General features: G+C 36.6%; 2 protein-coding genes across 2 annotated transcripts; one reads left to right on the top strand and one right to left on the bottom strand.

The window, feature by feature from the left end:
• The first annotated feature begins 1182 nt into the window (after positions 1–1182).
• PSMG1 (Proteasome assembly chaperone 1) lies at positions 1183–4948 on the top strand. Its single transcript, XM_028182218.2, has 3 exons — positions 1183–1408; positions 3205–3626; positions 3715–4948. Exons 1-3 carry the CDS (start codon positions 1317–1319, stop codon positions 3879–3881), a joined length of 681 nt encoding a protein of 226 aa, XP_028038019.2. The 5' UTR covers positions 1183–1316; the 3' UTR covers positions 3882–4948.
• REPTOR (repressed by TOR) lies at positions 3944–22222 on the bottom strand. Its single transcript, XM_028182217.2, has 7 exons — positions 21978–22222; positions 20962–21860; positions 20546–20732; positions 19871–20072; positions 19274–19524; positions 18278–18391; positions 3944–18085 (listed from the first exon to the last, which is right to left on the bottom strand). The coding sequence occupies exons 2-7, from the start codon at positions 21685–21687 to the stop codon at positions 17991–17993; spliced, it is 1575 nt and encodes a 524-aa protein (XP_028038018.2). The 5' UTR covers positions 21688–21860; positions 21978–22222; the 3' UTR covers positions 3944–17990.
• Between the last annotated feature and the right edge of the window lie 717 nt (positions 22223–22939).

Raw genomic sequence — 22939 nt, 5'->3', positions numbered from 1 at the left:
GTTGTGAGATGATTATAAAAAACATCTATTTCATCACTTAAAGTTAGTTCAGCGCAATCGGACAACTCCGAATGAGCATTGACGGAGACCGCGCTACCGTGGACATTATTGTAGTCCCAAAGGATTGTGTTTAAGGGAGAGTAAGCGCCTAAACGCGAACGAGCGGGCTTTCTTATAAGCGGTTTAAATTTCTTCGTTCTTAGTAAGTACTTAGGGCCTGATATTTTTATCTGGGTTAAGAGATTAGATGTGTCCGTTATTCTATAGATTAATCAGGTGGATACCCCCCACTCTGGACAAATATTAATATATTTTATGATATATTACTTAGACATTTTTGTCCACCTTGATATTTCATTGTTCTTGTTACATGTCTGTGCAAAATCGACTTACTTATATTAAATTGCTTAGCTATTTCAACTAAAGACTTATTCCCAATTGCATAGGCTTCTATTGCTGTTTTTAATATTAAGGGATCATATCTCTTATAAGGCTTTGCACTCTTTGATACGTACACGCGAGGCATATCTAAAAATAGAAAAAAATACGTTACTGATAATATAAATATTTACCAAACAATAAAAATTGATAATTTTGAATAAAAGTTCTAGACAAAAACATCATGAATAAACTAGATTTTTACCAACAAATTTAGAAAGTATTGTTTTAACTACATAGACAACCCTACAAACCTGTACCTATTTATACTTAGGTCGTTTCCAATTCACTTATTCTCATCCCAATTGACCCCTTTTTCTTTGTTATTTGTACCTAAGACGTCCCCAATATCCCCAAAAACAACAGATTTTTACATGTATTTTAATTTTATCAAATACATTAAAACCAATAACAACTGAGAGTTACCTTTAATATATATGATGGTTCAAACACTAAATAACGTTTATAAATCACAGTCGTCTTCTATTATTATCAAATGAATAAAAGAGAGCAAAGTTTCTAGCACTAAAATAATTACCACCACAGGAAGTTAATTTGAAACGCGATTTTTTATAAGTCAGCAGCTATTATTATGCATATTCAGAGTTGTTTTGTAAACTTTCAACATTCTACTATTAAACTACAAAAAATGGAAGATTTTGCATCGAATATAAAACTAATATTGAGCGTCGAAAGATTTTCCCGGTCTTTCCCGATTCGCCTCTCAATCCCTAATCGCCCCATTTTACGGTACCATAGATTATGCACATAATATTTAGATCATAGATTAATTAGATTAAACACATATTAATTAAATATAATTTTCAGTACCGTACCCTTTCCCATAAAAAAGGAGGGGAATAGTTATCGTGGGAAAAATGAATAATTTCGGAGAAATTATTGAACCATCAAGCCGAACTACTTGGGAAGATTGGGATGAAAATAACAGTTCTACAGATACGCAAACCAAGTAAGCCTATGTAATGCATATTCCACTAAAGTTGTATTGTCATGATTTACATTTATTGTCATCAAGTAAATGTAACCAATTTATGTTAGAGCATTAAAATCCCAGTTTAATTTTTGTCATAGCGCAGCTATTCTTAGGAATATCCCTGCAACCTTCCACGAGTATTGGGATCCTTGTGAGTACTGGGAATCGAGATTATAGAGCGAAGAGTTATTTCACGCCTAGATAAAGACTTGTTTTACAAAGCACAAGTTCAGCCTTCGGCATAGAGTACAGCTCCTACCTCTGGGTTGGGACTCCCAAACATCAGCTACTTCCATTTTAATCCACAGAGAAAAGGGTCTCTCAGATTGCTGACATTCCAATTTTCTAATCTGTTCAGTATCTGTTCATTTTGTGTTTTGTACCATCTTTGTTTTTCTGAGTTCCCATAATCTGGTTTTTACCATTGCACAGCCTGAAGTAGAGTTCATATATACTACCTAGAACCACTGCATTTATCCACATCCTGAGATCTTTGCTTCTACTAACCATAAGGCTTTGTAATTTATTTCCCTCCTTTGGTGTTTCCTGAGGCACTGCTGACATCTATGAACAGTGGTAACCACTCACCGCTTTGTAAACAAGAGCAAAAAACAAGAAAAATCTGACCATGACTTTTTTGGAGTTATGTTACCATTTGTGGTATTGCCTAGATGCTGAACCAGGGTTTAACCAACATGATAATGGCTAAGGAATGTAAAAAATAATCCAATTTTAAACACTTCAAGTCACAGTGCCCAAATTCAAAAATCCTTCATTTCTACCTCTAAGGCATTTTTTAAATTCTTTTTTATTGCTTAGATGGGTGGACAATCTCATGGCCCATCTGTTGTTAAATGGTTACCGGAGCCCATAAACATCTACAACATAAATACCGTAACCTTAAGAAATGAGTTCATGAGGGAGATCATTCTATAGACGTTAACTGTGAATGAACTTAGTGGTTCTAAGTAATATGACTGAATAGAGTGAAGAAAAGAGAGAGAAGAAAGAAAACAAGATGTTAGGATCATCTCAAAGAATTACTCAGAGCACCCCTATGAAACATGGTACAAAATACAGAGAGAACTTAAAACCCTCTGCAGACCCAGAAGCTCCAAACTTTCTGTAAGTATGGGATTATTAACAATCCAAACGGCCCTCTTCTGTATGGAGTTAAAAGGAAGTCGCTGGTATTTGGGAGTCCTGGCCTGGTCCTGGCAGGAACAGCACTCCAGGTTTGGCTGGACTTGTGCATTGTAAAGCAAAAGTCTTTATCCAGGCTTGAAGTAGCCTTTTTGTAAAGCAAAAGTCTTTCACTGGTGGTAGGACCTCTTGTGAGTCCGCACGGGTAGGTACCACTACCCCGCCTATTTCTGCCGTGAAGCAGTAATGCGTTTCGGTTTGAAGGGTGGGGTAGCCGTTGTAACTATACTGAGACATTAGAACTTATATCTTAAAGTGGGTGGCGCATTTACATTGTAGATGTCTATGGGCTCCAGTAACCACTTAACACCAGGTGAGATGTGAGCTCGTCCACCTATCAAAGAAATAAAAAATAAAAATAAAAAAAATCCAGGCTTGAAGTAACCCTTTACTCTGTTGAGGACTTCCAGCTTTTTGAACACCAACTTGGCTTTGTCCTCCAGTTGAATACTCTTGGCTCTCCTTGGCTTTGTTGTCAAAGAGAAAATTCAATGCATAAAACTAAATCTTATTTGCCAGTGAATATAGTCGAATTTTGATTCTCAATTTATTCATTATTTATGTTTCAGTTTACAATTTCAAAAACACATTGAAATTCCAAATGATATTGAAATATTTATTTTACTGGAAGGAAAGTATTTAGCCCATTCAATAAAACAGAATGTATGCAATCTGGAACTCATAAACTCTGTACCTGAAATCAGCCTAAAGATTTATAAAATGCACTCCCTCGAAAGTTATGTATGCATTATTTACGATTATGACATAATTTGTAGTAGTGAAATAATTCATTTACTAGAAAAATACATAACAAACAGCAAAGAAGTTATTTCGATGATTACCAAACCTTTAGTTGAATATGCTACCTCAGAAGTCTGTCATGAAGAATGTGTAATTAGAAGATTATCCACTAAAAATTGTAAGAATTCATCATTAAGTAAATATCCATGCTTGGAACAACCAAATATAATATCTGGAATTTCTGCAGGAGGTAATCCTATTTTTTTGATGTAAAACATTTTATGATTATTAGGGAAGCTATAAAGTAAAAATTCGGTTGATATTTTCAATTCTTTCAGTGGTATGCTTAAGAGAACACCTGGACTTGTCAGCTTTGGCACTAGTGTTTTATACTGAAAACCCCGAAGAACATGAACAAAACGAAATACACAAGATACTGGAAAATTTCCATTTCAAATTTAATCCAAAACCAAATGGCATATTGAATTCAAATTTATACATTTGAAATTTTAAAAAAGGTCACTGAAAAATTATACTATTTTTCTTTAAATTAAAAATGAACGTCAATTTGTGAAAACAATATTTATTTCAAATTATTATAAAGTAACATAATATGTAATATGATTTAATTATACATGTCATACTAAAGAATTATACATATATTTGAAACAGTAACAGAAATTTCTATATTTCATAAAATAAACACAGCCCCTTCAAACTTATTACTTACACAAGCTTGGATTTTGTATAATAACAGGACATAAATTTGTCGTTTTTTTAATTAGCTGGTGAATGAACATGTTTCTTAAATAATTACAAAGGTGCTTGTATTTTTTATTCTTTTCTTAAAGACAATTCCTTTTTATAATTTCATTACAGAATACACTTTTATAATACTATACTATTTTTATTCTTTTTTTTCTTTTTTGCTGTACATACATCCATCCATGGGCTTCAATTGCTCTGTTAGTGCAATATAACTATGACCCAGGCTGTGTTTCATTTACCATAATTGTCATACATTAATTTAATACACTGGATTGGTAATATAAAATTGAATCGAAAAACTTTTTTTTATCACAATAGTATATCAATAAATATATTTTATACATTCTAAATATTTACATAACATTATTGTTTTACAGTTAAAATTATTTATGATAAACAATGTAGATCCTAAAGACAAACTTTTTAAAGTCAACCTACAATCAACATACTGATTTTTTAAATTATATTGCTGTTCACTTTGATGTTATGAATTCCTAATATTATTATGTATGTGCTTAATACCAATTAGTACTGAGCAATAAAACTACGCAATTTATTATACAATTCAATATCAGTGTTTCCACAATTACTAAGAAAACGATTAAATTATTGAATAAACCAATAAAACAAAAAAATATTTATATTATAAAAAATAACCCATGAAATTATAGAAGATCACAAGTATTCAAAAACAGAAAATATAATGATAATAGCAGGAAATATTGACGTCAATGTTATACAATAACAAAAAAACAGAACATTATATATTCTTTTATAAAATTAAAACATTAAATATTTCACAGATCCTTTCTCTTATTTCTAGACTAAATTACTGCTTGTTCTAATTCGAAAGTGGGCAAGTTAAGAAATGATCCAACATTTAATTCTATTATAATCAAAGACTAGAATTTAACACTTTTTTTTAATGTTTTGAAGAACCGTTTATTATTATTATTATTTTTATGAATGACGTATTACTGGTCGCCCGTAGGCCTTTCCAGATTCAGCAGGACAGGTGGGCGAGCAAAGGCTCAGTCAGGAGGGATTATTTTAAATTAGCAGTATACTCACTATTATTTATAAAGATAAAAAATGTGCACACTACAGTATATATGCATTACCTATTTAAGACTAATTATGTAAAATTTGGAGAGAACAGATTTCGACGAACTGCTTTACCGAAATCAAGATAAAATATTTGTGAAGAAGTGGAACTACATATCTTCATGTAATAAAGGAGTGAAAATAATGGAGTGTTCTAAGGTACGCTTTACGATTAAAGCTGCGTATCGATTATGCGCTCCAAGAGATCGAACATTGGTGCGCGCTCCAGCCCCGCGAAATGGATATAGTAATCGGCAAACTTCTTGAGCAAATGACCTTGACTGCGCAGAACCGAATTTTAGATCACTTTGGTGGTGAGGGTGAGGCGCGACGGCAGGGGAAATCGTATCGAGCGCGTTATTGGTAGATCAGTCGAACCTTGCGTCCCGCACCGCGCCCTCATTCCGCTTGCTCCGAAAAGTACGCTTGCGTACAGTGGAAAGTCTATCGTTATTAATCGTTAAGTTATTTGTTATAATTGCTTGTGGACTTTGTTGCCATTGCTATTTGATGAGTGTTTGTTGATTTTTTATAAAACATACACTATGCCGTGACAAACTGGTGTAGTACTTAAAAGAAAGGGTAGAAAATTTGTGTACGACGTATATTGCTTCATTATAAAACAGGGGAAGAATGATATGGAAAAATTAAAACAGACTAAGGAAGCAACAAAAACATCAGTGAGTACTGTTAGGTGCATTATTAACGAAGCTAAAGGCTCTGGCTTGCTCGCCGTGTTTCGGACTCCGGGTAAGAAAAGATCAGGGAAGAAGAAAGTTACCGGAATGGATAGTTTCGTTCAATCTGTAATAAAAAGATGTAATCATAATAACTACGTAACAAGCAGCGAAACTCCGTATCGTAGAAAGGCTTCGAAAAATTTAAAGAAGATATAAATTTTAATGGCTCGGAATGAAGCTTACGACGAATTATGAAAGAGCTAGGCTTCAGATGGAAAAAAAGAACAGAAAATAATCGGAAGCTCGTAAATGAAAAAAGTAACATTCGATTACTACGAATCGAATATCTTCAAAAAATAATTAATTATAGACAAAAAAGAAGACCGAATCGACCGAGTTGTAAACTACGCCGATGAGCCCTATGTCGACTCATCACGATAATAGCGACTCGGGTGATGAAAACAGTGATGATGATGATGGTCAAGATTATGATAACGAAAAAAAACCAACCACCAAGACCAAGAACCAAGACCTGACAACAGCTCTAGTTTTGACTTAATAGAAGGAATATCTATTTTACCCCAAGATTAAATTATTACAATTATTAACCTATATGTTTTGTTGATGTTCTAATAAATATATAAACAAATACATATGTTGATTTTAATAATTTAATAGCATTATGACGCAAAGTAAATAATGTTTTTGCACGTGAGTGTACTATGCGCAAACTTACCCCCACTACGTCAACAAATGCTCAAGAAGTTTGCCGGTTATTATACCATTTTGGAACGCGCGCCAATGTGTTCGTTGGAGCGCCCGAACGCGGAGCGGTCCGTTCCGTCGGCTGTCGGTTTTTTACCACGCATCAGTCACGACGCGCGCGCCTATTGCGACGAACACTTATTTTTTTGTGTTTGTGCGCTCCCATTATGGATAACCAAAGTAGCCGTAAGTTAATACAACTGTGTGGTACAAAAGAACTGCTGTGGAATAGCAAAAGTTCTTCATATCACAACAAATCGCTGAGAGAAGACGCTTGGAGAGAAGTCGGTAGTGAAATGGGAGTCCCTGTGCCGGAGTTAAAGAAAAAAATGACTGTGCTCCTATCATCGTACAGAAGAGAAAAATGGAGAATATCTAAAAGTCAAATCACTGGCTCTGGTCACTCCATACTGCATTCTTTTTCGGTACAGCTCTTTCATCCACCAACGCATTTTTCGTTTCTCCTTTATCTTCTTTATAACACTGTGAATAATTACAAAAGCTGCTGCTGCTCGTACACGACTGGCTTCATGATGAAGGGTCAAACACTGGAACGGTTGCCACGCGCGCCAGGCGCGCTTAGTTGATATACTTCAAAAGTTTGGCACGCGTTCCGCGGAACGCACTCTCAGCGCGGTTATTCATGGCACGCGCGCCAGGAGCGCGTAGTCGATACGCGGCTTTAACTTGGCCGCGGTGTATCGCGTTCCGACCCGGCAGGCTTGGTCTGACCTAACGGAATCTCGGAACACCAAGGACATCGCCCGATCAGCATGGTAGGGCCGTCGACTATGGCCCCGACGATCCGTCGGTCGGGCATCTTCGGGATGGCGCCGCGAGTCTGGTTATAGTGTTGACTGCAGGAACCCCTCTACTCCGACCGGGTTCTGACCCCGGACGGAGATCGGACGTCGGGTGTAAGAGTGCAGGGGAGTCGTTTAGTGCGGTAGGGCTCTAAAATTCCTTAGGTAGGCCCGCGGTCTGCTCCCAACATCTGCAGACCGTCAAGCCCCACATACCCCCCCCCCCCCCCCCACCTACGCGCGGCTCGGCTAGGCTCGAAGGAGGTTCGTCTCTTGGCCCGGAAAAAAAGCGCTTTACGATATTCTGGTTTGAAGTTTCTAGATTACTTATTTTAAAATAAGTCATGAAAGATTGTAATATACATTTCTGGAGTCGTAACCATAGGCCTTGTGAACTGTGTTAAATAACATTTTCTAATTAATATAACCTAACCTATACTTACAAAAAGCTCTAGAGTCGTGTTTGAGAATGTAATTCTTTCCATGGGAAGCAGCTCAAGGTTGAGCGATATTCAACATTACTACTGAAGCCCATAGATATACCTGGTTGGGAATGGGGGAAACTTTTTCTCGAACGACATCCCGATATTAAGCGGAAAGTAGCCCATGCGATAAGTCGTAAGCGCTCTCAAGTTACATAGGACATGGTTCAGAATTATTTTGATTATTTCCATGAAGAAGTCCAGGATGTGCCACCATCTAACATCTTGAACTTTGATGAAACTGGATTCCATGACAACCCCGAAAAACAGACCCTTCTTTTGAGAAGATCTTGCAAGAATCCAAATTATACTGAATTCAACTAAGCCTGCTATACGATGTTTTGCTGTAATGCCACTGGAGAATTTGTGCCTTTATACATTATCTTTAAAGCTAAACAAAAGTGGACCAGTTGGATCCAGGGAAATCCTGCTGGAACATTTATGGCAGTTACTAAATCAGGCTGGATAGATGCTGCAACATTTGATGACTGGTTCGAAAACAACTACTGCCAGTTCTTCAACAAAAGGAAGGAGAGAAAGTACTCCTTGGTGACAACTTGAGCTCCCACATAACTCCCAAGAAATTACGACTGTGTCATGAAAATAATATAGAAATTTTACCTTCCAATAAAATTTGTATTATGTTTCCTAAGACGTCCGAAGTCCATTATGAGAGAGTACATCGTATGATTTCCACTGCAGGTCGCTAAATTTGACTACTTCCGTTTCCTAAGTCCCATCTACAGCGCCCTCTATAACGTCTGGAACCGAACCAACAAGCAAAGACAAGCCGCCATATTTGTCATTGTTCGGCTCATAATGATGGATGTAGCCCCAGGAAGACATTATCTGGACTTCGGACGTCTTAGGAAACATAATACAAATTTTATTGGAAGGTAAAATTTCTATATTATGTGTTCCGTTTGACGTCCGAAGTCCATTATGAGAGACTGTTTGTTATCTCCTGGTGGCTTGTATTTGAAATAAAATAAGATTTATTTAAAAAGCAACAATGTGACTTATTGTGTTTAATTAAGCAAAGCTTAAATTAAGCACGTAATTTAAATTAATTGAAGGTAAGCGTATAATATTACCCACTGAATTCAAATCGACCTAATAAGATTTAGGACGAAAATACTGAGAAAGATTTCTCAGAATTTATATCAGTGTTTGATGCATTAATAATAAGTTTTTGATAGAACTTTCTAAAAGTATGCTCATGTTGTCAGTTATCTTTAGCTGAAATATCATTAATTTGGTAATTTCCTACCCAGTTTAAAGTTTTCACCACCGCTCTACAGCTTCCAACTGAGGCCTGAATACCTGAGTCTCCTAAAAGACTTTTTACCCAACTACTAATCCTCGCTGCAGTAGCTGGCTTAGTGGAGCCTTTAGTTGTTAAGAATAGATTAAATATTCCCACTGGTTTGCTGTGTCATATTCACTAGATTGCGTAGCCAGTATACTGCATCGATGATCAATTGGTCAGGAGCAGTCACGAATGTCCAACTGGACTGTTGGTGTGAAGATCAATTAGTTTTCGACCCAAATATCAGTAATTTAGAAGGTTCAGGCTTTGTCAAGGAAATAGATTTCAGTATGTTTCACTGTCGGGCTCGAAGCTATTTTTTATATCCGATAGAGTTTCACAAACGGACGCTATATAACAGACTTATAAACTAGAATGGTCCGGTAGGAGAGACCATGAGATAAATACAGATAACAGAGAAATCTAGCTACATTTTCTAATTCGGGTACACGAGAATTAATACATTTTCTTGACAAAACCTTACCCCTTATTCCGAATAGGGGCGTATGTTCTTATCGTAGACTCTCTCCTGCCGATGTCCATGTCCCTGTCAGCGTGTCCCACCCAAAATGAACCAAGCTTCCAGGTGTAGATTGCTGACAGCCTGGCGGTAGCATTGTCAGTGTCCACCAGACTGATGTTCAGATCTCTGAGCTTCTTGAGTCGCTTGAGGGCAGGTGATTTCAGGTCTGGCCTCCACAGGGGCTTCTTGCACTTGGGTACCACTAGTATGTACCGACCTGAGGTTGAGTTGAGGTGGTCCAGCACTCTGGATATCAGACTGAGCGGCGGAAACGGCCATGCTAGTCAGTAATGCCAAGATCTGCTGAACGCGTTGTAGAGGCAGGCGTTCGAGTTTTGCTTTGATGGGTGGACGAGCTCACAGCTCACCTGGTATTAAGTGGTCACTGGAGCCCATAGACGTCTAGAACGTAAATGCGCCACCCACCTTGAGATATAAGATCTAAGGTCTCAAGTATAGTTACAACGGCTGCCCCGCCCTTCAAACCGAGACGCACCACTGCTTCAGGGCAAAATACCTACTCGCGCGGACTCACAAGAGGTAAACAGTTTTTTTTTTTTTTTTTTTTTTTTTTCATGAGCGGTCCGAGACGCGAACAAGTTCCCCACAGGCTGAATAGCCTAGTAGTTGCTTTTTCTGTGAGATACCACTCCAAGCCGCCGCGATTGCGTAAGAGGTGATCGGCTTCAGTGTTGTACAGTCCCGGTAGGTGGTGAGGGAGAAGTACAACTTTGAGGTGGTCTATTAAGTTAAGCAATTTTCCAGTCAGATCTAGCAATTATCGTGACCGGGTTCCTCCCTCGTTCTTTATGTAGGAAAATTCTGTTCTGTTGTTTACAAGGGCTCCCCACTGAATGTCCGACGCGTCGGTGATGACGTGGTTCGTGGCCATTCTCTGTGGATGAATTGGTGTGCTCTGACTGACTTTCTCTAACCACCAATCCAGCTCTGTACGTACCTCGTCCGAATACTGCTTTGGTAAATGAGGATACCTCCTGAGCTTGTTGCTGTGGTACTGCAAGGACTCGGCAAAGCAACTTTCCCCGGTGGGTGATGAAAGTCGCAAAGTTGAGATATCCTAAGAGGCTTTGCGCCTGCTTTAGGTTCCAACCGCCGGCAGTAAGTCGCACGAGCAAATTCTTGGGCAGGGACTTTGTCTTGGATTTGGTGTCCCATACGATTCCCAGAAAGTCTATCAAGCTCGTCAGTGTCATAACCGGTTGCTTAGATGGGTGGACGAGTTTACAGCTTACCTGGTGTTAAGTGGTTACTGGAGGCCATAGACATCTACAGCGTAAATGCCGCCACCCACCTTGAGATATGAGTTCTAAGGTCTCAGTATAGTTACTTGAGATTTCAACAAGTCTTTTGCCCTTGCAGGCAGACGAGCATACGGCCCACCTGAAGGTGAATAGTTACAGTCGCCGATGGACTTCAGCAACGCCAGGGGCAGAGCCAAGCCGCTGCCTACTGCTTAATTCTCTCCACAAGCCTCGTTTGAAGAAGGACATGTCATAGCGCTCGGGAAACACCGCGGAGGGAGCTCATTCCATAGCCAGCTGGTACGTGGCAAAAAAGACCTCTGGAAACGCACTGTCAATGAACGCAGCGGTTCCAGATAATATGGATAAGCTTTGCTCCGATGGCGGGAGATGTTCTGCCCTGGTGTACAAGCACATAACCACTAGTCGCAGACCCTTCTGGCGAAGTATTTCGGCTATTTAGTTTGTCACTGAAGCAAAAATCCGCGGTGGTGCAGCTAAGCCGAATGGCAGACATATCATCTGAAGTAGACGACCCTGATAACTGATCCCGAGAAACGTCATTGATAGATGATAATAGGCCTGGCTCATATCCAATTTGACATTCCAATCTGTTATAAAACTTAGGAACTCGATGGTGGAAAAGGTGAAAAAGACTGTTTCATGTACTTGTTCAATGCCTTGAGGTTGAAAATTGTTCGATTTTTTATTGGTCTTGGGAAGTATGAAAAGAGGAAATCTGAAAGATGGTGTCGGGGGTGCGGGTTCTAAAGCTCTATTGAATTAAATTTTGGATTTTGATTGACATAAAGTTATTATTAATTTCAATATTACGTTTGGTGGATCGAGTCCAGGTGTTTCGATATAGTCTTAGACATCCGCCTGAAAATGCTGTTGAGTAATTTATTTTTATTTCCTGATTTTCGTTCCACTTTGTACTTGTTCCCCCCTCCCCGTTTTTCTTGCTGAGGAATTATTTGGATAGCATCGCTCAGAATATCTGTTTTCGGCCTCTTTAGATGTATTGGAATGTGGCCTACCTCGACATGGCTTTGCATTGGCAGTACAAGCCGAGGGTTCCGGCGATGCGGGCCGGATGCGAGTAGCAGACGGTGCCGCTTTTGTAATTTATCAATACCACCAATTTTCTGTATATATGCCAATAATAAGTTGGGGTTAAACATATAATCACAAGAAGAAGATATTTTCTCTATATCTTCCCTGATATATCTATCCTTTAATTTCTTTATGAGGTATCTACGACGCTATCGTATAACCTCGGCTCGCTTACCGAAAATTATTTGAAGGATATCGTTAGAAACTTTTATAGGCGAAATCGTTACCGAATAGCTGTTTAAACTTTTCGTAAATGGCGGAAGTATTAAGCTGAACATTCTCTGAATTTGACCAGTCGGCAAGGTTTTGTATGGCAGCATAACGCATTCGTTCTGTGCCAAAAGAGCATTAGATAACGCAGGAAAACATTTTTTTTTTTTTTTGAACCTCCGAATACTGCACCGCGTTCCAAGTCGGCTAGACAAATCTTTGCACATCTGGTTCTTTTATAGAAATGCTCAAATTTCAAAACCTACCCGCTTCTGGTAACGGACGGTCTGGTGGCAGACGTAAAAACTATTCGTCGTTGTCTAATTTCGATTGGAAGTTGAAACCAGATAAGACATTATTATTATAAGATGTTGGTATTTGTAAGTGTAAAGGCGGGACCACTGGTGCACGACCAGCAATAGCATGATTCGAAGTTAAAATAATATTCACATGACTCACCCATTATTGCGACAGTAAGTCAAACCTTTTATTCAGATCTCGCGACCAGTCACTTTTTCGAAGTTTTCTTGCTGGTCCCTAGTCTTTATTTTCCGACGAACCCGAAGAAATATCCGAAGAAATCGAAGAACTATCCTCACTTAAATTTTACTTTGAAAGGCGCGATAACCTCGTCACTCATTGTAGAGCCTTGGAGGTTTCACGAAACGGAAGATAATCATAACACTTGTTTGAAACAAACTTTCTACTTCAAATCTCGAAAGTTGCTTATAACATTTTAAATTACTAACTTCTTAAAATATTAACGACTGCACGTGGGAAAAAACGACGCAACAATGACAAATATGGCGGCTTGTCTTTGCTTGTTGGTTCGGTTCCAGACGTTATAGAGGGCGCTGTAGATGGGACTTAGGAAACGGAAGTAGTCAAATTTAGCGACCTGCAGTGGAAATCATACGATGTACTCTCTCATAATGGACTTCGGACGTCAAACGGAACACATAATATCGAATTTGTTTGCCTCATACCCAACTACACTCATCTTCTGCAACCTCTCGACGTGTCATACTTCAGCTCTCTAAAATCCAACGGGCGGAAGGTATTGGCAAATTGAAGAAAAACGAGATGTGGTAAAGTTGCCAATGTTTTACCAAAAGAGGTTTTCTCTTAGTTGCTTACCGAAACTTTAAAAGCAGGAAACGACACCGTTGCAAATAATGCTATTGCTGGTTTTAAAGAATACGGTATACATCAATTTAACCAGCCGTGGTTATGGAGAGAGGGACTATTTCAAACCTATTGAAGAAGTCCGCCAAGCAGTTGGAGAAAGTTTTAAACAATATATCAATGAAATTAGGGAAGCTGATTTGCAACCCAAACTAAATAAAAAAAATCAGTTGCCTGTTGTTGCTGGCAAGAGTTTTTCTATGGAGGCTGTGGAGAAATATTATCAATGGAAATGATTGGAAAACCCAAGGCCAATAAGCGAACATCGAATTCTGGTGCGGATAGTATTCCTAGGCCTGTCAAGAAGAGGGCGACCGGTTGGGAGCACAAAATAAAGCTGTTAAGAAAGTAGTTACATCTATCGTGGATCACCCAACATCACCTTCTTCCACTGTACTTCGCCCTTCTTCCCCAATACCTACAGCTGGTCCTTCAGGGATGTGTATGGCGACGTCAAAAGATGTCAATCATGACGACACTATATTCGAATTTCCTGATCTATCCTCCGATAGTGTTTTGATGGATCCCATATCAATATCACCATCGTTATGGAATGCTGGCGTCATTCAATATCAACAGATAAATTCTTCATCACCAATTGAAGTCGTTGAAATATATAGTAGCAATATAGAAAATATTGAAGGAAATTATGAAAACCTTAACGGAATCTTAGAAAGGGTGGACTTAAATGGGAAAAAATATAGAAATATAGGATCTGCGTCTACTGATAAGGACGCTAGTAAAGTTAATTTGGGAAAGAAAACAGAAAACAGGATTATTGTGTCGTAAAATATGAAGACATTTTATTTCCGAAGCGTATCATTTGCAAGAAAGGAAATACTGCAAAAATATCCGTCATGAAAAGTCACAACATGGCTGGAAGTGGCCTCTAAAGCGGGACCTCATCACTTGCCACCTGAAGAACATAGTCAGCTTCCTAGATGACCAGAAAATTACCAAACTAAAGGACTATTACTTGGTAGATGATCCGCTACTTTTCATGGAATGGAGCGACTAAACTCATATATTTTTTATTTACCTGGCAACTCAAAAATAAAGATGATTGAGCGATTTGATTAACGTTATTGATGCCATTGGGTAATCTAACATGTGTTTATTGTGAAAATGTGAAGCATATGTTAGATTTAGACTTCATTCGTCGAAAAACTTTACAATTTCTTCTGTAGATTTAGCTATAGCCAAACCTATCTATAAACACTATCCAAGCAACTTTAGCCCTTAACATTTTGACCAATATTTCTTTATTTTTGTTCTCTTATAAAATTAAGTGTATTTATTTATCTACAAAGCAGCTTTGGATGCCAACAAAAACAAATAAAACATCAAAATCCCTAATTTGGATTTTATAAGCAAAAAAAAATCAATTATGGGTCAAAGTTACCCAGTAGCCATTTCAAGAAAATAAAGGCACACTTTTTATTATGTTATGTGTGCTTTCTACTCTATTGTATAAAATACTACTTAAATACCCCTGTCAACAGTTATTCGTTTTGATAAAATGTGGTGGTATTTCTCCCAATACTCAATATGTTAAATTACTTTGTAATTTTTGTAAACTATTCATAATTTTAAATTTCTTTTTAAGCAGTTGTCTGTGTTAAATGCAAAGCCCAGCTAATTCCTTCGTATAATACATACAAAAAATATATAATTATAAATGCCTTTTACGGCCTTTTTTCAAGGATTTTTACAAACATTTACATTATGTTTCTTGTTTGATTTGATCATTACCCTAAAGCCACCGTACATGTTGGCCTCGCTTTGGCGAACACAAACGTCGGAAAATTGAGCAAGACTACTGAAATTTGTTATTTTGAAGAAGAAAAAAAACGTTCTTCTTATGTATAATAGTTCTTTTCGAGGTTGCTTGGGAGATACCACTATAAGCGATAAGGCCTATTGTAATAACTTTTAACTGTTAAAAAAATGATTTATTGCCTATTTCTTACTTTCGATGCTTAAAAAAAAGGTATCGACTTATCTTCAGTAAATGCGCTTTATTCGCGGGGTAAGTGTTCCGAAAATATGCCGCGATTACAGAAATGGTGAATATGGAAAAGCGCATTTACAAGGGATATTTGATTGGATACCGACATGGTCCCGACGGCGGGGACGAGAATGGCGGGCTATCGAACATTATGGCATAAGAAAGAGGAGACCTATGCTCAGCAGTGGGTATCATAGGGCTGATAGTTGACGAGCATAGAGCTATCCAAAATCTCAAGAGAAATCTTTTACAATTTGGGGAAACCTTGTGAATTATAGGTACTGAGCAACCTTTCAAACGATCCAAATTGGTGGTTAAAGTTAAACGTATATATGTTACGGTAAAAGTAGATATTGCGGAAAATTTACACATTTTCCGGTAAATGTGCACATTTGCCTCCTCGTTTGGGTAATGTGCATTCAACTAACATTTACCATTTCAAAGAAGGGAAATGTACACTGAATTCACAATGACCATGTCGTTTTGGTAAATGTGAGCATAGCATACAAAATACGAAATAGCAAGTGCTAGTAATGTTCGCACCACTACAACCTAACTTAACCTAACCTACGATTATATTATATATAATATGCAAAGAAAAGTATGTTTTGTTTGAGATTTACATTTTTAATTAAAATATTTTTCGTTATTAAAGCCTTTTGTATTATGTTTATTTAAATAAATATTTTTTTACTGCAAAAACATTATTAATTTATTTGTATTCCAACTTTTCTTAAAACATGAAGGTAAGCATCGATCGTAGATCGTTAGATTGGCCGCTCCATACTAAAAGGCGCACAATATTATGTCATCACTCAAAGAGGTGCACGCACAACTCTTGTCTTAGTAGGCGGCAAGTGTTAGTTGTGTGGACGCGCGCTTAAAAAAATTATTTTACTTTTTTCTTGTTTAAGCATTTAATTATGCCTTCGGGTTCATTTTGAAATTGTTAAAACACAAGCCGAAACACAAATAAAGACAAAGGTATTAATTACTTTTTATGCGTAATTATTTGTGTAAACAATTTAATTTGATTTATTTAAAACACACGTCTTGAGCGGCTTAGCGGGATGTAGAAGAGGCGTGAGGGGTGGAGAAGCGGCCGGCCGCCAAAGATTATGTACTAAACAGAATGGTTAAAGTTCTGAAGGTAACGATCTCTATTCGGCACTGTTCCTTTTTGTGCAACTGGAATTGAATAAAATTATATACTATGATATGAAATACTTTAAAATAGCAATGACGTAATAACTTTCATTATGAGTGATTTTTGTTTCTATTTTCTACAATCTTAAGTTTATATGTATATCAAATGTATCATTATATTTTTATACAGTACAGGGATTATCTTTTATAGTCTGGGAGCTGGCTACAAAGTATGCGATCATTTTTTTGTCAATTTTAGTTTCCCTCGAGATCCGCGAGTTAAAGAGAATGGATTGAAGTAAGTGGATTTTTGACGGACTTTGATTTAATTAAAGTGATTGAGTAACTGTGCATAATAATTTCTCACAGATTGTTTTTTTATATTATATTATTATTTAACGTATTCTAAGTAAATGATTTTAAGTTATTACTTTATTTTATTATTATTTTCTATCATTCTTCCTAACCTGATTTCGTACTGTGTACTGTAAGAAATCAGGTTATAAACGTATATAAACATAATATATATAAACTTAAGAAATCAGAAGGTTATCACTTCTGATCACTATTCTATTTATTCTATGACGAGTGATGACTTACCCAACGTGCGAAAACTGCGAAACTAATGACAATTCCGCGACGAGTGTGGGCCTATCTAACGATCTACGATCGATGAAGGTAAGAGTATACATTTACCAAAACGTGAAAGCAAGAGTACACATTTGCCGGGAAACGTACATAATATACATTATATTCAGTTCACATATACCTAAAGTTTTGGCAAATGTGCACATTTACCGGAAAAAGTGTACATTTGCCGTAACATATACATAGGGGAAGACGACCAACCTTGGTGAGCTCTGGCCAACATGTATTGTTGATATAAAATTATGTACAAACGTATGCTTACATTTAGTAATATTTTTAAACTTACATACTAACATGACACTGTTTCTTGTGGCATTATTCATGATATTTAAAATACGAAAATTTAATTAACATCATAATTTACATGATAGTTGCCTTGTAAAGCTTTTAATGACTAATATCCTATGCTTTTGTTTTATTAAAAAAATAAAGATTGTCTTGGACAATTAAGTTTATATAATGTATAACATAAAACTCTCATCTCTAAATAACTTTGGAGGTACATAGAACAGCCTTTCGTTTTATATGTACAAATATACATGTATATATATATATATATATACTATATATATATTCACCTCTGGGTCTGTTATTGGATTCAGCTATTAAATATCATTTAGACCGCCATTTGTCTGTCCAGCCCTGACATTGTCTAAAATTCTGTTCACAAATTCTGAAGTCTTACCGGCAATTTTCACTTCTGAAATACAAAAATAATGGCACATTGGCATAGTTTTGCTCACTAGAAAATTGAAGCTTGATGAGAGTTTACTGATTTTTTGTTTTTCTTCTCCCAGAAAACAATAATTTGTTCATAGTATAATAAGACATCATTCATTTTAATAGTCTACACAATGTAGAAAACATTCCATAACAATTCAATAACACTTACCAGTGGCTGTGTTTATTATTCCTTTAACATGTGTATTCCAGTCAACATCACTCTGCATATTAACTCTGCTGTGTATTACATGTTTCATCTGCTGTATTCCATTCAGAAGTCGCTCTGTAAATATTATTTTATTAAACGAAGTGAGTCAGATAAATATTACGTTCCCAGTGGTTGTTTAATCTGGACATAAGTCATTATTATGATAAAATATCTAGAACATGGATGATGTAATAACGTACAATATTTAGTGATAATTTAATTCATTGATTTTAGATATTCTAGACAGTATGAACTCAAAGAAAAATAAGACTATAATAATGTATTCAGATATGTGTTTTTGTACATGCATTCACAAATGAATATTTTTATACCATCTGCATAGGTATATAGTATAAAATTTCAAATAGACTATTATGCAAAATTATTTGTGTGTTTGAACAAATGTAACTCAAAACCTGTCACATTTTGAGGAAGACTTTCAATTTAAATTATGTCCAATGATTTCAAGAGACTTTATTTAATTTAAACTGAATTAAATTTTTAAATTGTTAAAATTAGAAAATAATGTACTTTATAGAATGATTTGAACTGCGTATCGCTAAATCGAAGCACGCCAGGCGCTTGTTCTTTAGAGCCAGAATGCCTCAAAAGCTACATCTCTAAGTTGCTGCTGGTGCGTAGATTTACAAGGAAAAATAGTATTGACTCTTGATGTTGCGTTTAGGTATGAATCACATTTAATGAAACAGATACTTAAATCCAAAAGCGTTTTAAAACAACATCGTATTTACATTTTGCGGGCTGGGACACATGAACGAGATCATTAAAAGAAAACATAGCCATTTGCGAACTTTATTAATGAAGACAATCTAAATTAGGGAAAGCCAGAAATCTATTTCTGCCAGTATTTCTACATAATAATAAAAACTGTATAAAAAATTTGATTTCAATCAACATCTAATGGGATTTTTTTTTAATTTGAAAATAAATACTTACTGTGCTCATTTTCCAACCCGTGTAGTTTAATTTTATTTGCTTCATGCTGGGCTTTTTTCTTTAATCTGCAGGCTCTAGAAGCCAGCTTGTTCTTCTCTTTTCGTGTCTTTGGTCTAACATTGAAAGGCAACTCACTGACAGGTATCATATCGTTTATGACTTTGCCCAAATTATCTAGCTCTTTTCCGATTACATACAGCTTTCGAGGATTAGGAGTTAGGTCATTACCATCGCCTTTCCTTGCTTTACCACTACAAAATTACACATCTAACATGTATATATTTTATCCAAGTTGTTACTTTTACTATAAACATTGATGCCAACAAGTATTGATTGATGTCTATGGATTCAGATAACCATTGAATACTAGTTGAATCGTGAACTAATTTGTTCACGATCTGAGCGATATTTAATAATTATAATCATCAGTGGTTTCAATGAGAAAATAGTTAATTGAGAATTAGCCAAACAAATTTTACATTGAAGTGCTTTAAAACAGCTTAGTTAATATAGCTCATAATTCATATAATTTATTTATTATTTTTAAATTCTATGACTGGAATTTCAGATTTAAATCACTTCTTTTTTATCAGGTACCTGTGTTTGATTCCTCTTACACTGCAGCTAGGACTGAATACAGGATCAGTTACGGAGTTCAATATATGTGGATCCTCTGACTTTTTATTCAAAACCAGTCTTTGACCTTTAGGACCTTTTGCTTGAACATTGTATTGCCAAAAATACTTTTCTTTCTTAGCATTATGCCGTGCTTGTTTAGTTTCAGACTCATCATTGGATTCTAGAAATTCAAAAGATTTTATTTTCTCACATTGTCATGTACATTGCAAATTGGTAGACAAAACAGTTTTGACTGCAAGTTACAAATCATGTAAATTATTCTGCTATTTGACAAAAGAGTTTAGATAATTGTTTATTGCCTATCTAGTTGAAAAATATCACAGCACAGTCTTCATCAAAACATGAATGGTAAACATGAGAGATACAATTTTGATCTATTTTACAGAATAACTGCTGCCTAATCCTTCAAACTGACACATACTGCTTCACAGCAGAAAAGAGGTGATGACCTATCATCACCAGTAAGTATTATGTGCAAAAATTATGTTGAATTGGGTAGAAATTTTTGGTCTGTCTCTAGAAAATATCTGACCTATATTAAAAAAAAAAAATAGACACTTGAACATATCTTAGTATATATTCAGAACCAAACAACAAAATGAGTTGGTTGGAGTTATTATTGTTCAATCCTACCATCTGAGGAGAGATCTTCGTATCTATCACTATCCTCATCAGATTCAATGTCTCTATCATCTTCATCTTGTGAATACTCTCCTGCCCCAGGACTTAATAGACCACCAGACAATGATGAAGCAGACCCTGCCTCAGCCAATGAGCTGGTAGATAGTAGATGTTTACGTGGCTCCCTTCTCTGCCATATCTATAAAACAGAATTATCCAGATAGCAAATGTTTTAAATGTATGATATTACAGTGACAGATCGATGACCAACCCACATTGCTAAAGAGCAGCAAGGCAGTACACATACAAACAGTTCTCTTTGTACAACTGTGACATGCAGTCAATCAAATTTAAAATACTATTTTACATGGCATTTTGAAAATTTTGATTATTAGTTAGGATAATGTTGAATGTAGGTAAAATAATACCTGTTCCATAGTCAAATGTGTTGGTGCAGATGAAGAAAGCTGTGTCTGTTGTGGCTTAATATTTGTAGGGTATGGAGGCAGTACTGTAGATGCTGGTACCGACTGCCCTAAAACTATTTCACCACTGTAGCCATCCATACGAAGTAACATCTCTGGTAACTGGTTCATAGGTTGTGCAAAACTTGATGATGCACTGCTGTGCTGACTTGCTGGTGAAAAAGCCTGTTGAACTTGACCATAAGGACTGCAGGGACTATCAGTTGGCATGGCATTGTTAGTCTGTATGCCAGGTCCACGCCGCGATCCGCTCATGACACCTCCAATTTGTACACAGTAACCACTCTCCTCCGGAAGCAGTAAGTCATCAATATTCAAGTCATCCAATAATGTGTCTGGATTTGCATTAAGTTCAGCCAAAGTTGGTCCTAATATTAAATCGGCTTTATCAACTTGAAAAATATCATCATCATCCATTTTAAATGTGTCGATCTTGGAAGAATTATCTGCTTCAAATTTACCATACTGCATGGAAGGAACACTGTGAAATGAACCAGCCAAGCTGTCCTGAAGGCATAAGTCTATTTCAGAGCTGAAGTCACCGAGATCGTTGCGGCGTTGCGGTATAGGCACAGAAGCAGACATGGGTCCCAGTTCATACGGTAGTTCCTGTTTTATCTCTACGCCTGGCTCAAAGAGAAAATCATGTGTGTAAATAGAATCCGACATTGCACGTGTTTGCGTCGATTGACCTTGACGTATAATAGTCTTGTTGATAGAGACTGGCGCACGCGCCTTGCGCCTCTATCGATTATTTCACAGAGAACCCACGTGTCTGTATTTTTGTTATGTTTTTTTTTATATTTCAATCACGAAAAGATAGACCTTCCCATTATTATCAACTGTAATAATATATCAAATATTTGTATTAACATGGCTCGATTACATAATTTGTAGAAAATTCAAATTAAAAAAAACTAAGATTCTGCAATAATTCAATGACTTTCGAAATTACTCACAAAGCTAACTTTTGATATCAAGAATATCACGTCTCAGTTTAGTTTCCTTTTACTGTAAAAACACCACACTATATTATTATGCACTTGCTTTTGATCAAAACAAAATTATATTATTATCACACAATAACAAAACACTTGCCCAAGATAGTCGAAGTAAACAAAGATTTTATTATTATTAATCAGCGAACTCAAAGGTCATCGAAAGGAGACAGCCATATTTGTACCCTGTAATGAAAAAGAGAGAAAAGACTACCCTATCAAAATTGGCGGAACAGGAAGATGGTGATGTCTATGACACACATATGCAAAAACAGAACACTCAACGATGCAAAGTAGAGTGCCTTGTCTATGAAAAATATTTTGAAGTAGGAAGTCAATATTGCTAATGGTCTTATTGAATTATTATTTTTGGCAAACATAAGCGTGCCCTGTAGAAAAACCCCAACAAATAGTATCTACAAAGGGCTTATGTATGGAGAAATGAAATAAAATAGCTAGATGTTTCTCGGGGTTTTTCATAAAGTTCATTAAACCATTAGTAGGTAATGCCTCACCTTTACTTCATCAGTTTTTTTATTTTATATTATGGCCTGGTTACTAGTTCAGATATTTATTTCCTACCTCGGTGCTGCCTGATCTCAATTAGTTTACTTTCATTCAGTCATACAGTCTACTGGTGGTAGGACCTCTTGTGAGTCCGCACGGGTAGGTACCACCACCCCGGTTTTTTCTGCCGTGAAGCAGTAATGCGTTTCGGTTTGAAGGGTGGGGCAGCCGTTATAACTATACTTGAGACCTTAGAGCTTATATCTCAAGGTGGGTGGCGCATTTACGTTGTAGATGTCTATGGGCTCCAGTAACCACTTAACATCAGGTGGCCTGTGAGCTCGTCCGCCCATCTAAATAATTTAAAAAAAAAAAACAGTCATACGCTGTACGGTGTATGACAATATTAATTTTAT

Source organism: Bombyx mandarina, chromosome 23 (assembly GCF_030267445.1).
Source record: "Bombyx mandarina strain Sakado chromosome 23, ASM3026744v2".
Lineage (NCBI taxonomy): Eukaryota > Metazoa > Arthropoda > Insecta > Lepidoptera > Bombycidae > Bombyx > Bombyx mandarina.
The sequence above is the reverse complement of the archived record's forward strand: the minus strand, read 5'-3'. Positions and strand labels throughout refer to the sequence as shown.

Coding starts and splice junctions, on each gene's coding strand:
- PSMG1 (XM_028182218.2), top strand. CDS start 1,317: ATGAATAATTTCGGAGAAATTATTGAACCATCAAGCCGAACTACTTGG. Junction 1,409..3,204: donor TCTACAGATACGCAAACCAA/GTAAGCCTATGT, acceptor TTTATGTTTCAG/TTTACAATTTCAAAAACACA. Junction 3,627..3,714: donor ATCTGGAATTTCTGCAGGAG/GTAATCCTATTT, acceptor CAATTCTTTCAG/TGGTATGCTTAAGAGAACAC.
- REPTOR (XM_028182217.2), bottom strand. CDS start 21,687: ATGTCGGATTCTATTTACACACATGATTTTCTCTTTGAGCCAGGCGTA. Junction 20,073..20,545: donor CGAAGATCTCTCCTCAGATG/GTAGGATTGAAC, acceptor TTGAATTTCTAG/AATCCAATGATGAGTCTGAA. Junction 19,525..19,870: donor GTAAGAGGAATCAAACACAG/GTACCTGATAAA, acceptor GTAATTTTGTAG/TGGTAAAGCAAGGAAAGGCG.